At 44.7% G+C, this 16285-nt stretch overlaps 1 protein-coding gene and 1 pseudogene across 3 annotated transcripts in view; one reads left to right on the top strand and one right to left on the bottom strand.

The window, feature by feature from the left end:
• GPM6A (glycoprotein M6A) overlaps nt 1-16285 on the bottom strand; it is a 287922-nt gene that overhangs the window by 245347 nt on the left and 26290 nt on the right. Inside the window, exon 1 of one of the 3 annotated variants that reach the window (XM_033407804.2) lies at nt 5849-6006. The exons of 1 other annotated variant lie outside the window; for it this stretch is intronic. In XM_033407804.2, coding sequence (XP_033263695.1) covers nt 5849-5852 — 4 coding nt within the window. In that variant the 5' untranslated portion in view covers nt 5853-6006. Of the gene's footprint in view, nt 1-5558; nt 5578-5848; nt 6007-16285 lie in introns of those variants that run through there. One more of the 3 variants, XM_049704162.1, reaches the window with a different exon arrangement.
• LOC117197032 (uncharacterized) lies at nt 14512-14635 on the top strand (annotated as a pseudogene).

A 16285-nucleotide genomic window follows, 5' to 3' on the forward strand; every position in this document is an offset into this window, starting at 1 on the left:
ATTTAACTCCATGCCATAGTGCCTTCTGAACTCCTCAGGCATTATTCCGGTTCCACTGGTTATATAGGTCAGGCCTTTATTTCTTGTTGAGATGTGGGCTTTGTGTGTCTGCCACATCATGACTACTGTGCACGAAGTACGTGGCTTCATATTATCCACCCTCATTTCCTCACCTCTTGTCAAACAGTTGAAAATAGAATGACCTCAAATCAGTCAGGTTGAAACAGAATCTAATTCTTTTTTAAGGCCTCTAAGTTTCTAGGTTGAAACTAATTCCGTCCCTGACTTTAAACCCATCTCATTTACCCTAATTTTTCTTTGTTTTTCGACTGTCTAGGAGAAAGACCTATATTTTTGTATCATAAATGACAGCTCTGACTCTTTCCCGTTAAAAATAACAAAATGAGATTTACATTTCAAGATTTAATAAACAATCTTACATGTTTAATTTAGAAACATACCTTTCAAAAAGTAAGTACAGTTAAGACTACACTTACTTTTAGTTGCACCATACCAATTCCAATTATGTATTTTGTACAGTTAACACGTTTTTGAAAAATAAAGCAAGCTTCTGAACAGTTAGTTCACTACAAAACATTTAGTTTATTGTGACAAGAGGATATTGAATAAAGGATTTATGCTAATTGACCTACCTTCCAATTTATAACATAAACTCAAATTTAAGTAAAAGAAACAGTAATTTACAATAGCCTTAGAAACTTCAAATTTAAATTAAAATAAGAAATATTAGTTGATCGTATTTGAAATTATTCTGAGTAGAGCTTATCCCGGCATTTTACTAACACATTTCCACCCAGGCATGAATTTCCACTCAAATGTTTCACTGTGAAACTTTAGTGTGACTATCTGGACTTCTTCATAGTTCTAACTAAAGTTTCAATGCTTTACCATATGTGTTTCAGAAAACTTGTATCAGATTTTCAGTTGCAAACCTGAGGATGTCTCTACTGTGAAACACACTTACATCTCTTCTAGGAACGAGATCAAGCAGCTGCCTACCTCAGTTCCTTCCCTCCTTCTCTCCTGGAATCAGGAGGAAGGGGGTCTAATGCCCCTCCTCTTGAACTTGACTGTCCTGAATGATTTTTGTGACCATGAGAATACAGCTGAAGTGATGTATGGGGACCTAAGATGTTCTAGGTTATAAGAGGCCTTGCAGCGTCTGCCGGATTTTTTCTTGGAACACTTTTCTAGGGCTGTTCCCTCTTGGAGCCCAGCCACCATGTTGTGAAAAGTCCAAGCCACTTGGAGGCAACCCCACCTGAAGTCCCAGCCGACAGCCAGCATGCTGTCAGCTACAGGTGGGAGCTACGTTAGACGACCAGCCCAATCACGTCTTCAGATGCTTGAACCCCCAGCAGGTACACAACTGCAAGGCAGGAGACCTCAAATGAGAACCGCTCAGCAGTCAGTCCACAGAGCCATGAGAGAGAACAACAAACTGTTGTTTTAATGAACTAGTTATGGAGACAGTTATTATGCAGTGAAGATAACCAGAACATTAATCTTTCTCTGCTCAGGTTCAGACTATCAGACGTTTATAATTTTCTAGGGAATATGACGTACTAGAGGCCAACTGACCCTTAAAAAGTTTTGCCCAGTAGTCCAGCATCTTTAACATGTTCTTGATTTGTTTAATGGAAATAGCTCGAGCTTATCTTTTTCCATGTTTTTTCCTCTAAGTCTTACTGAATCAAGATCTGAGCTACATAAATGCACAGAATCATGCCCAACCTCTCATCAAACAAAAGAGGAAACAGGATCCCCAGGATTTGCATAATCCACCCAAAGACCATCATTTGCTTCTCCTACTTCGTATCTTGGCTCTCTGTACCTTGTTGACAACTGCCTCTAGGGGTCATATTTTCCTGAAAAAACGAAGTGTGAGTTCAAGACAATACCATGTCTCATTATTCTTGGCCTAAGTTTGCAAATAATTTTACAGATCCTTAACTAAGTCTATTTTTACTGAAATTGAATGACAGCAAAATATTTGTCTGATGTTCTCCTCTTGTCAAAATTTCCGGACTCCTAGATCTAACACAGAATGTTAAAGATGTCACATTTCACTGTTCTAATTTTAGGGCATTGATACACATTATGTAGTTGATGTTTCTCTTCCAGCGAACAGTGTTTATCCTCCTTCCCCTTCCCTCGACCCACCTCCCTATACTCCTGCCTCCGAACAGATAATTCATATATTATATGGATTTACCTCTCACCAGAGATTGGTGACCTTCTAACTTTTCTTTTCCTTCTTGCTCTTGCCCTCTGATTAATTTCTCACTGTATGTTTCCAATCTACTAACATTCGTCTTTAGATGTCTAGCCATCATCTTTGAACTAACACTTCAAAAATGAAATTAATCTTCTGTCCAAAGCATCCAGAAAAGAAACCATCTGTTTTATCCTTTAAATAATCTATCAAGGGACCTAACTATATCCCCAATCCTCAAGGTTTCAAATCTCCAGAAAATACCTCTTATTCATTCTCTTCTTTATTAATTTCCTAATTTTATAGACTTTTCATTAGAAATATCATTCATCTATCTTTTTTCCCCTCCATTTCCACTATCGCCACTCTTCCACTAGGACTGAACTAGACATGTACCATATCATTTCAGGATTACTGTGACAACTGGTTCTGTCCTCTCCAATTTATCTTGTGTCTTAAACAACATTGCTCAATTTATCTTCCTTAAACACTAAGTTCATTACAATTCTTCTTTGCTCAAGAACATTCCATGATTCTCTATTTCCTCTTACATAAATTCTAAATTCCTCTGGTTGCTTTTGAAGGCTCTCCAAAATCAAGTCCCATCCTGTCATGTCTTACTGCTCCGCTCCCCCGAATTCCTTCCTGCTTTGGGTTAGGGGCCCATTATTCTATCTAGAACACCTCTTCCCGAATCCTTCACATCCATCCAAATACCACCAGGTTCAATACCACTCCCTCCATGAAACTTTCCATGATAATATCTAAATAATGAACTAAATAATGTCCAACATCACCTTTTAGATAAAACAAGGAACTACGTAAGTGACGTGGTTAGAGGAGAAATATAAAATATCCCCCCACCCATCTCACACTGGAACCTGGAATTACATAATTAGAGACCATGTGGGTTAAAGTTAACCTTGCAGCTAAAATATAAATATTTTAGCAAGGAGTCAGTCCTGCATTTTTTCAGTATGAAATGCTTCATCATATCTTTTCTCGAGAGCAAAATTTAGGTGCAGAGGGAAAGCCTGTTGCATACCTAGATTAGCTGAAGGCATCACTGAGGAAAGAAAATACATGAAAGGAAGGAAGCAAGGGATCCCAAAATCTCAATTTGCCTACTTCGCAAATAACTTTTTTTTTTGAGGATTAGCCTTGTGCATTATAAATAACTATCAATTATTCAGAATATTTGATTAACCAATTACCCTCATTCTTCCACGATGCTAGAGTATGGATTTCTTCTTCTGAGTCAAGCAAGAATTGATTGCTATATTCACTCCCATAGCACCATCTTCCTTTTTTCAAATGATAAATTTCAGTTGTCATGACACCAGAAAAAGATGGATTCAGCTTGCTGGCATAGTCAGGCATTCTGCTACACTGCTTTCCCCTTTATCCTAGCAATTTGGACTCCAATGCTAAACGCTCACCCCCCTACTACCTCTAAATAAAAGAAGTTCTAAGTAATGTGTTTTCCACAAGTAAATGAAAAGAAGAAGAGAGAGATGACCTTAAGTGACCAAGTGTTTTCTCTCTAGTTTCTGGACAGATTTCCTTCCTTCTTTCTCTGATCGGCCCCCCTCGGCTCCTTCCTTGGCTTTCCTATTTGTGGACCGCGTGTCTGGGTCACTGTCCTGAGTGCTGGCCTCATGCTCTCACCCTAGAGCCACCCACTTGTTCCTTTCTCTACTTCCCTGACCTCTGGGTTCTCACCTGCTTCCTCTACCCACTCTCTCCTACTAGCCATCTGACCCCTACACGAGTTTTTAGTGACCTTGATTACAGTAGGAAAAGGTAGTCCACTCCCGGCAGAAAAAGGAAGAGACAAATTTTAGGTATCTGTCCGTTTACAGGTAGGACAGAGAAGTCTTCAAGCTCAGGATTAGCAGAAGAGCTCAGGTGCTGACTCCACCCCCTGTCCCGGAGAACACTCTCCTGTAACCTGGGATCGTGTGTAATTTACCCGAGGACATTGAGGTAAAAGCCAAGACCAACTGTTTTCATTATAGTTTGGAAATGCAACCTAGAGAAATAATTAACTGCAAAATTATGTGTACTTTACCCCTTGATAGATAGTCCACTCAAGCTTACGGTTACAAGGCAAAAATGTCATTCTTTCTAGAGATTTTATGTTGGATCCAAATAGCATCTTAAAAGTTTTTAGTAAAATGAATGGGTTATGTAAGTCAATTACTTTGGTTTTCCATTTATGAGAGCTTTTTCCCTCTATGTGCTAGTCTAACAAGAGTTTATATGCCCCTGTATTTAGAAAGAAAGGCAAGAAAGAAGGGAGAGAGGGAGGGAGGGAGGGAGAGGGAGGGAGGAAGGAAGGAAGGAAGGAAGGAAGAGCCTGAAACTCATTCTGCCATACTTGGGAAAATGTTTTATCTTTCCTTTTTAACTTGAAAATATTCCTTCCGTTTCAGAAAACTTTTAAAGACAGTTCTTCCTGCAGATCATCTGCAACACTATTTTATTCAAAGGCCCTAAAAATGGGTCTTTCTAAAACTTCTCCAGAATCACGCAAGAGACTATACATGTCTTGACCACAATTAACATTCACAGGCAAAAATGTCCTCGGCTCTCTCTTTTTTCCTTTCTTCCAAGTTGGCCAGCGTCTATGAACTGCACCGATTAGCAGTCAAAGCGTCCCCTAACCCTCGAGCCTGTGGGAACTTAGGAATTTCCACCCGAGCACGTCAATCCCAAAGGCCTCCTGTACCCTGGAAGAAATCCCTGACAACAAAGGACAAGCGAGAGGCCGGGGGAGGGGCGTAACGCGCTCGGACGCGAAGAAACGAGAACGCTGGCGTCGACTAGCCAGCCGGGCTGCCGGTGGGTCGCTGATCCGTAACCGTGAGCGGCGGCACGGCCGGGCTCTCTCCGGCCTCCGGGACGGGCCGCGCCGCCTCTGCAGGGCGCGTGACGCCTGCTCTCCGGACCCCGCGCCCTGCTCGGCTCCCAAGCCTTCTCGTGGGACGCCGCCTCCTCGGGCTCCGCTCGGTCCGACGGGTTCACACCCGGTCCCCCTCCGCCCACCCACATTCCCCGGGCCGTTGCAGCCGCAGCCGCTCAGCTCTGAAGCGGGCGGACCCCGTCTAGAAACTTGAGCGGAGCGGCGCGCGCCCCAGCGCCCGGGGACCTGGGCCGGGACGGACAGCCCGCGTCCCTCGCCACCGGCCCAGCTCTGCTGGAGGCAAGTTGGCCTTCAGCCTCCACGTCAAGCCTTTTGTGCCGCGGTGGCGGCCCGCAGAGGCGCGGGCTGGAAAGGGTCCCCAACTCGCCTCGTCCCAGCGCCTTCCCGCACGCAAACCTGGGCGAATGGAAAGTGCACGACGTCGCCACTCCTCGAGCCCCGTCTCAACTTGCTCGCCGAACCGCACACTGAAACGTGGCACACGTGGGGACAGCCACCCCGCCCCCCGACTCTCCTCATCCGACCCCCGGCCGCTCACGCGCGGCGACCCCCGGGCCGCGCCCCTCCCCCGGCGCCCGGGAAAAGTCCACAGACGGACGGGGGAGGCGAGGAGGGACGCAGTCCGGGGCCGACCGACACCCACTTTCTTCCCGCCACACCCGCCCCCGAGGCCAAGCCTCACTCACCCATGGCGCCGCGTCCGCCTTCGCTGCGGCCCCTCCGGAGCGCAAGCGGCCGGCGCAGCCCGGGGCCAAGGGCTCCGCGCGCCTCCCCTGCTCCGCGCGCCGCGGCGAGTGACGGCCTCGCCCCTCCCAGCCTCGCCGGCTCCCGGGGCTCCTGGCTCCGCGGCTGCCGCGCAGACCCCTCCCTCTTCCCACCTGCGCCGCGGGTGACTGGCTGTGGCCTCGCGGTTCACGCCGCGCCCCCCTCCACGGGCCCCCTCCCCTCCCCTCCCCTCTCTGCTCAGGCCCGGACGAGCCACGTGCAAACGCCCTTCCCCGCCCCCCATACGTTAAACACACATTACACACCCGCACCGTCTCAGCGCCCCACTGACAACCGGGTAGCCAAGATAATCATCCCCAATGTGGAGACCAGGAAAGATTCTTCCAGAAGAGTTTGATGGGATGATTTCTACATTCCCTAAAATCTTCTCTTGTTTTCAGTATTCCAGTTTTTCCCTTAATAACAACATTAAGGCAATAGGAAGAGAAAATTCTCCCTTGAATTTATGTCTCTCTTCTTTCTTCTCTGTTGAATAAATTTGTTTCTGTAACCTGGTAAAGCTATAAAGTCCTAAAAGACGCACACACACACACACACACACACACACACACACACATCATCATCATCATCATCATCATCATATGCAGAAGTCACCTGGAAAATAAATGACTCAGTGCAAGAAGCAGTAGGTAGTGCTGAAAAAGCGCTGGGCTTGCCAGGTGGGAGGAATCGGTTGTGATTCTGGCTCTACTACTAACATACCGGGACTCAGTTTCTTAATTTGTAACATGAAAGATCTGGAAAAAGTGATCTCTAAGGTCCCTTCAAGCTAAAAAAAAAAAAAAAAATTATATAATTCCTTGGGCTATTGGCCTAGTTCTTTCAGGATTCATAGTGGAGAAGTTATTTCAGTACGTCAGTCCCCAAAGTATCGCAAGCTCCTTTTTCGTACAGGACACACCCTAAAGTATACAGATCTATGCCATGACCAAGCAGAAGAATGAAGTGAAGTGCATGGTTACCAACCTTGAGGAACACTGCTAAATAATGGAGAAGACACGGTACGAAAAATAATTCAGAGCACGTTTGGCAGAAAAACATGAAGAAATGCTGAGCATATCATTAAAATGGCACAGAAACGTTTGCACAGCTATTTCTCACGTAATGGAGGAGGCACACTCCTGGAGGGATGCCGTGAATGCCTTTCAGTTAAACGGAAATAGAAAGTTGTTCTTGTGGGTGGGGAAGGGAAGTAGTCGATAAAAGTTAAAAGGGTTCAACGTACCATTGAGAAAGGCATCACCGTTCTGGAAATTGACGAACGTGAGCCGTGATTGCAGCAAAGCGTAATACTTACACCTGGGTCCAAGAAAGATAAATGATGAATGTTTGGAGATTAATTCATAAGCACAGCTTTTGGATCACCACAGACAACTTACTTCTTATTTCCTGAGGCTCTATTTCAAGATATTATAATTCTAAAATTAGAACTATTCTTTTTCCAGTGGAATTATACCATGATTCTGAAATACGAAGTAATAATTGTAAATTAAGTGTGGTTTATTGTGTCAGGCACTGTTCTAAAGGCTTTATGTTAATGCATATAGTTTTCACAACAAACTTATAAGGGAGATACAGTTATTCCCACTCTACTGATAAGGAAACTGAGCCACAAAGAAATAAATCACTTACCCAAATTCATATAGATAATAAACAGAAACGTGAGATTTAAACCCAAGCAGAAATGCTCCAGAGTCCATGAGTTTAATCAGTTCACCACACTATCTCTCAATAGTTATGTGGCTAGCCACATGCTTGAGAAAGATCTTGAAAGATCTTCCAATATTAAGAATAATTCATAAATGTTTTAGATACTCCCAGTAGGAATTCTGAAATACAATAGAGATAGATCTCATTATATACTGCTATGTAATAATCAAAATCTTGATGCTGTCTCTCTTTTGGCTGATTATAAATTAATGTGTCGAAATTTAACGTTTAAGTAATCTCCCTTACAGTGACCATACAAATGGGCATCGATATTCTGGATCTCAGATACAAAGAAGCCATTGTTTCACCTGAGCTTTAATAAATTACATAATTTTATATGGGAATTCAATTAACTCATCGCCTCAATATATTCTATTCATAACGCCAATTCTCCAGTATGTCTGTTTTCTCATTCCTCTCACCTAATTGTCCAGCAGTCCCTACGATTGATTCTGCCTCCAAACCATCTCCCCACTCATCCTTCTTCTCCAGCCCCACTGCCTGGGCCACCTCTTCACAAGTCCTGTGCGGATGAGACTAGCACTTCTTTTTTAGAATATGGAGGTTCTAATCCACCACCGAACTCAAAATTGAGGCTTTAGCTAATCCTGAGATGGGTGGAGGCGTTTCATTCCACATTCTATTGCTTCAAACTTCAGGGGTCTGACCTAGGCACAGAGTGACTGGAGTTTGCGTGAGCCTTTTCTGGCTCTGTCAGATGTCATTCCAACATCGCCACAGTTTTGATTCATCTTGGGAGAATGTAGAATGAAAAGGAAGGAACACCATCAGCGGGAGATCGGAACACACAGACGTTAATTAGTGTGGGCCACAGGAGTCCATGAATAGGAGTGCAAGAGTAGCATCTCAGTCTAGGGAAAGAACCCAGAGGAAGTCCTGCGAGGGGAGTGTCGGGAAGGAAGTAGTGTCACCCGGATTAGATTTCACAGACAGAGCCAATAAGATGAGGGCTGAGAAGTTCCCTCTGGATGTAGCAGTTATCAAGTCACTGGTGAAACAAGAGTGCCGGTTCAATACGTCAAGGGTTCCTGGGTGAAATTTGAAACTGGTCCCCGTACATGGGGGACAAAGAGAGACCAAAAAGAAGAGGCAGCCACTCCAGGTTGGGAGGTAGCAGGTGTAATAAGGGAGTGGATTGACTTAGGAGGCTTGTCTCGGGGGCCACAAGACCAGTAGATATCCACCCCTGCCCGCCAGACTCTTCAGAGTTTATAGAGAGAGCCCTTAAGCGGGTTCAGCAATGCAGACCATCCAGATGGTCTCAATAACGCACTGCGCTCTCAAGGCTGCGTCCTTGAAAATGCCTCCGAGTGTGGGAACAGTGGGCAGAAAGTACAGTCCAAGGACAGGGAGGGGGTGAGGAGCCTCCACTGCCTGGGTTCAACTCTCCAGTCACGTCCGTCCTCACGATGACCTCCTCCAACAATTAGCAAGAGTATTGTCAAAGTTGAGGAGCAGATAACTTTGAAGGACAATAGGTAATGAGAAAGTGGGGGGCAGGAAGGGAACGGAGACACCCTATTTGTAGCTCAGCAGGGAAGGGAAGTAGATTGGGACTCGGGGAACAGAAGCGGTAAAGTTTCTAAAAGTGTGAATGAAGTTTAAAAGACAATTTAGTGGAAATAAAGCTGAAAGAGGGGGACAGACAGCACCTTATGTTCAAATTTTGCTGAATTAGACCTCAAGATCTCAGAAGTTGAACAACTGGGAGTAAGGCCCAGGGTAAGACCAAAGGAGTGGATTTTTCGAAGTGCAGTGAAGTTGATGGTAATTGGTAAGGAGGGGAGGGGCTTTGAGGACAGGTGTTGGGAGGGTCATCCACACGGATTCTGAAGTCTACTGCAGTGATGTTAGGAGTAGGAAGGAAAGAAAAAAAAAGGTCTGAGTCAAATTTAAATGAGATAATGCATTTGAAAAAGACCTTGAAAATGTTAAAGAGCTATACAAATGTTAGTTACAAATGCAAATATTCATAGAGAACATGAATGGAAATAGTTTATGGGTGGCCATAAAAGCCAGTCAGAATAATTTATATATGAAAGAGTCAAGAAGAAGCCATGGATCCTCGAGCAGGATAATGAATGATGAAAGGGAGGTTTCTGGAGAGCAAGCTGGTTTTTCAGGGAGTGGAAATGCCATCCACAAGACTCATATCGTTTCTGCTGATTAGTTTAATTTTCTGTTTGTTTCTTTTAGGCTTAAAATATTGGAATGGTCTTTTCATAGCAATATTCATCATATAGATGTGACCCTCAAGCCTTGTTTTCCCTCAAGCAAGAAAAAACACCACCACACCTCCCAAATATAGTCCCCTTCCCAGTCCATTGACATGAGTCCTGTTCTTCGGATAGTCTCACCAGGCTTTCGTTCACCTTGAAGGGAAGAGTTTGGTTTTTTTGGTGTTGTTTTTGGTTTTGGGGTTTTTTTTCGGTTGGATCACAAGAGAATTTTGAAGGAGTCAAGACCTTCTCTTGCAAAGTTGTGGACAAGTGTCTTGTGACAGCTGTAACAATAAAGCAGGGCATTATTGTTTGTTTTTAACTATTGTATTTAAACACAATATATGTTAGAATATATGTGTGTGTGTGTGTATGTGTTTATTTCTATAGAGCCATCCTTCCTCTTCCACAAACGTGGCTTCCCCGCTTGTCCCAGACTGCTCCTGGCAGACTTTTAAGCTTAGCAGTTATGCTTTTGAAGGCCATGGAGGTGCTGAGTACCCTCTTAGTCTGAGCCCTGTGGAGGGGACACTAGGGCAGGTTGCACACCTGCACGCTCCACTGCACGAAGTCCTCTTGGCTGGTGTACGATGCACACACAGAGCGTGTACTTCTTGCTCTGCTCCCACCCGCAGCCGTTCTCGTCCACACCTGCCTCATCTCCAGCACCGCCCTGTGGGGCTCCGTGGGGTTCATGACCTTCTGGCTCCATGTGAAGGGCAGAGACCATAATGACCTCCTGACACTCTTGATTTGATCACTGCCTCGCCTGCCTCTGCTGCCCACCACGTGATGTTTGATCTACTGCAGTCTGCTTTCAACTTGATGCTCGTTTTTTTTCTGGCCGACTTGAAACGTGAGCGTCTGCAGAGGAGTTGAAAAACCTCCCAGTGGCCCCTTGCTAGCCCCGGACATCACCTGAAGAAGGGCCTGGGTCACACCTCACACCATCAGGCAAATTCCACTGGTTCTGCGCCTGCACCAGCTGCCCACAGGGGAGGGAGTGTCCTTTGGAGGATACGCCCTGGGGGGAGATGGTACTGTCTGGGGTTCCTACACGGCTGCTGGTGCCGTGGAGGAGAGGCAGGCACAGGGCCACCCTGGGGGTTGCGCTAAGGAGGTTGTCTTCGTCTCTGCGCAGGAGAAAAGGCTGGAAGGCACTTTTTTTTTTTTTTTCCCGCGGTACGCGGGCCTCTCACTGCTGTGGCCTCTCCCGTTGCGGAGCACAGGCGCCGGACGCGCAGCTCAGCAGCCATGGCTCACGGTCCCAGCCGCTCCGCGGCACGTGGGATCTTCCCGGACCGGGGCTCGAACCCGCGTCCCCTGAATCGGCAGGTGGACTCCCAACCACTGCGCCACCAGGGAAGCCCTGGAAGGCGCTTTAGATGCGCTGCTGGCCTCTGCCCTGACTTCCACTCCTCATCAGCCACTGATTTTCTGAGTTGCTTCTACTCTGACTCTTCTTCGAGTAAGAATTAAAGGTGAGAATGACACATTGGCTGAAACTCCGCTGCTTTAGGTTGGCAGAAACCCTGCGCTGTACCTTGCAGGATGGGGAAGAAGTGCAGGTGTTGGTGGGACCAGCTGAAGTTGGGGGCTTCAGAGTGATGGCGTAGCCCCCCTGCTTGGATCTCATGTAGCCCAGGAGCAGACAGGTGGTCATGACTTTGTCTTACTTCTGCTCCATTAACGAGTCCTGGACCTCTTCCCGTGTCTAACCCACGGACACCATTACTCCATCTCTCAGGAATCCTTGCGGTCAGGAAGTGGCTCGGCGCAAGGCCTGACTGTCCTCAAGGCCCACGTTCGTCCATGGTTGCTCATGGTTTCTGCTAAAGTGCCTCTCTTGCTGGGGGTGAGGGTAAGGCATCTCATGAGCGGGTCTCACACTCCGTGGACACGTGGGATACCGTCTGCTCTACTCAGTACCTGCTTCTACATCTCCTTGTCATCTGTCCATCAAAAGGCAGGGACCCGCTGACCGGCCTGTAGAGGATGGCTCCCAGGCCATACACATGCACTGCAGGGCTGTGGTAACTTTTCGCCCTGGAAGAGTTCCGGGCAGCATGTGGGGCAGTGCCACAGAAGGTGCCCAGCTTGCTGCCCTGGGGGAATTCATTGCTGGAGCCAAAACCTGCACCATCAGCCTCCAAAAATAGGTTTTCTGCTTTGGATCTCTCACTGAGATTGAGCTCCTGTAACAACATACCACGGCCTGGGTGGCTTCAACTACAGATATTTCTTTCTCACAGTTCTGGAAGCTGTGAGGTCCAAGGTCAATGTACAGTGGATCTGGTTCCTGGAGAGAACTCTCCTCCTGGCTGGCAGATGGCTGCCTCTCTCTGTGTCCTCACATGGTGGCGAGAGAAAGCTCTGGTTTCACTTCCTGTTCCTGTAATCATGGGGCCGTACCCTTATCACCTCCTCTGACCCCAATCACCTCCCAACGGCCCCCCTCCAAATACCGCCACGTTAGGATATCCATGGGGGATATGTTGGGGATCCAAATGCATCAACATATGGATGTGGGGGGACACAGACAATCAGGCCACGACAGTCCCTGAGGACGAGCCACCCCTGAGGACAGGATGGTACAGCAGACAAGATCTGGTGGAGGTTGCCTCAGGCCTCTCTCTCTCTCTTTCTTGCTGCCATGGGCCACGAGGTAATGGGACAAGTCTCCTCCACTGGTTCACTGCACAGCAAGGGCTTCAAGGCCTTCGTGCTTTGGACTTTGTGTGACCGTCCCCGGAGCTTGGTGCAGCTCTGCAGAACCAGGTTACTGATCTGCACGGCCACCGCGTTCCCAGGCAGGATGTGCACCCACCATCGCCAACAGGCTTGAGGAGATGGTGGCTGCCTTTCTGGGTCGAACCCGAGGTGGCCGAGAGGCCCCGCAGTGCGTGGGGCTCACCGCTCCATTTTCTAAAAGGTCAGTTTAAAAGGGTAAGAAGCTGGTCCAAACCCCTCAAAGTAAGGCCGGGCCCAAAGTCCACATGATGGCTGATTTTGTGTGTCAACTCGACTGGCCCAGGGGACCCAGATTACACATTATTTCTGGGTGTGTCTGTGAGAGCAGTTCTGGAGAAGGTGAGCATTTGAACCAGCGGACTCAGCAAAGCAGCTCCGCTGCCCCGGTGTGGGTGGGCATCCTCCCCTCCACTGAGGGTCTGCGAAGGCAACAGAAAGGGGAGGCCGGAGGAATGTTTTCCGCCTTCTTCCTGTCTCGTTGTTGAGCTGGGACAGCTCATCACGTCTTCTTCTGTCCTGAGACTGGGATTTATACCATCAGCTCTTCTAGTTCACAGGACTTTGCTCAGACTGGACTGAATTCCACCACTGGCTTTCCTGGGGCTCCGGCTCACAGATGGCAGATGGTGGGATGGGACTTCTCAGCCTCCATAATCCTGTGAGCTAGTTCCTTATTATACATATATGCATATAATCTATAATAAATCCATACTATAATATAAAATTATAAATAACAATTACATTATTATATAATAGCAATACATCATTATATAATCTATAATAAAATATATACGATACATAGCATATATAATATGTATACATTATATATATAAAATACATATATACATGTTATATATATGTATATATAAAATACATATATTATATATGTATATATAAAATATATATATTATATATCCTATTGGTTTTATTCTCTGTTGAGCCCTGACTAATACAGTTCACCCAATTAACTGGTCATTATAAAGGTATCAAACCACAATAACAGACAAAAATAATAGTAAACAAAAAAAAACCCTACAAACTAAATTAAAAAGTAAAAGTAAGAAAATATGAATAAAGGAAAAAGAAAACTGAGAAAAAGAAAAACGAACAACGTGAGAAAAGTAAAAGAATAAAAAGAAAACTGAAAAAAGGCACAAAGAATTTTAAAACGAGAAAAATTAAAAGAGTAAAAGGATTAAGAAAAAGAAAATAGAAAGGAAAACATGAGAAAAAGAAAAAATACAAAAATGCAAAAAAATATAAAATGAGAAAAGAAAAAATTAAAAAAATAAAAATAGTGAGAAGATGGGCTTCCCTGGTGGTGCAGTGGTTGAGAGTCCGCCTGCTGATGCAGGGGACATGGGCTCATGCCCTGGTCTGGGAGGATCCCCCATGCCACCAAGCGGCTAGGTCCGTGGGCCATGGCCTGTGCTCCGCAACGGGAGGGGCCGTGGCAGTGAGAGGCCTGCGTACCGCAAAAAAAAAAAAGAAGAAAAAAACAGTGTGAGGGGATAACAAGCAAAATAGACGAGGAAGTCAAAGAGCAAAATAGCTAACTTTGGTCAGATCCCCCAGGTCACCAGAACCCCCGGATGGTGACGTGATTCCTCTCTTCTGTTTGTTCTCGTTATTACTTCTGTTCTCAGCTCTTTAATGTTTGGTCTGTATCCATACTTATTTTGTAAACACACCAGATTCGTATTTAGAGCCCATAGACTTAAGGGTGTGGAAAGTATCAGGCCTCAGCGCCCTTTATATTCTATGGCCTTGGTTTGTATTCACACACTTTTAAAGAATGTGGCATGTTTCTTGCACTGTCCTCTATGCAATTGACGTTTATAATCACGTTAGCATCTCTCTTGAGTTAGGCTCATTGGTGTATCTTTTAAAAAACCTTCGTTGGAAACGCCTCATAGAGTAACTGCGTGGTTTCCTTTACTCATAGAATTACCTGTTAGATCTGTGGGAAAGAACTACAAGACAGAGCGGCCAAGTAAACTATGAAAAACCTAACAGTCAAACTTTTTTTATCTTAGGTATTGGCATATCCCGATCATCTGTACTGTTCTAGGGTGTGATGGCTTAGGAGTGAATATGATTTGAACCTAATACATTTTTAGAGGGTGTCAAATTCAGAACCAGGCAGATCCATCCCCTGACCCTAAATATGGTCCTAAAGTAAATCGCTTGAGGAAATTGGGTCCCAAAGATTCCAGGTGGGGCATTCTGAAGTGTGTCCATATTCCACTGGAGATCGAAGAAGCCCAACTAAGAGAATTGTGGGTTGATTCACATGACAAGTTCTTTCTGAGAGCGCTATTTTATCTTGAAGATTATGAGTTTGGAGGAACTAAGGTGATTGGTCTTGGAAAGAATCAGAACATGAAATTCCTTAAAAATTGACTTAAATAATTTTGTCTATGTTACACATAATTTAAAAAAAAAAAAAACCTTTACACTTTGTGTGGAAAGTCAGCATATATTTTTGGCTCGAAGTTTCTCTAGTGTTTTCTGTGGAGTTCCCTCAATTTATCAGTTATAGTTCTGATGTGCCTTAGACATGAAAAATTGTGAGGCTCGCTGTTCACCTTACGAAATTCTTTTGCCCTTGCTCTGTTTTGGGCATCTGCATCTTGCTTTGCTTTCTCTTCCTTTTGCTTTTTCACTTCAGCTAACTGATGGTATAATCTGTAAGAAATTTATATGGAATTAAAGACAAACACTTCAGATATGTGGAAAAAAAAAACCTATGCTAGGTGACCCTTCAGTATACATTTTAGTCCTTATTTTATTTCATGTATTGTTCACATGTTTAAACCACAAGAGATATTTTCTAACTGCACTTGCCCCATCACCACCCTATTTTTAGGGAAAAAAGGGAGTTTTCTAGTTAATATCCTCTCACCATTAAATGCTTCTAGTTTGAGCAAGCACCCACTGCTGCCACTAAATACTCCTCAGAAGCTTTATAATAAAACCTCAGAATTACAAGAGCTCTCAGAATTCACTTAGTTTGGAGCAGAGCTTCTAAAACCATCACATGCATAAATAACATTGGGTCGACTTGAAGTATATATTCTAGTTTGGTAGGCTTAGGATGTTAGAAGGAATCTGATGCAATGGTTTGGAGTCTAGAGTCTGAGTTTTGTAATCACCAACTGCTACAAACCACCTGCGTTCATATCCTGTCTCTGCCACTGACTAAACAGGTAAACGTGGGCAAGTGGCTTAACTTCTCTCCTCTACTTCTGCCCCCGGAAAACAGCATAATTATAGCACCAACTTCTAGGTTATTTTGAAGATTAAATGAACTTATATAATAAATAATTTATATTATGTATAATAAATAATACATTTTTAATATATATTTATTATACTATATATAATTAATATATATGGCTTGAAGTATAAATATATAATACATAAACCTATATTTAAATACATTATGTACATAAATAATAAATAGATACATGTTTTGAAATCACCTGGCATATTGTAAAGGCTCAATGAATTTTAGTTTTATTGCTACTATTAGTTTTTTGTTTTGTTTTGTTTTAATTTATTTAATTAATTTATTTATTTTTGGCTGTGTTGTGTCTTCACTGCTGTGGGCGGGCTTTCTCTAGTTGCGGCGAG

The sequence above is a fragment of the Orcinus orca genome, chromosome 21 (assembly GCF_937001465.1).
Source record: "Orcinus orca chromosome 21, mOrcOrc1.1, whole genome shotgun sequence".
Lineage (NCBI taxonomy): Eukaryota > Metazoa > Chordata > Mammalia > Artiodactyla > Delphinidae > Orcinus > Orcinus orca.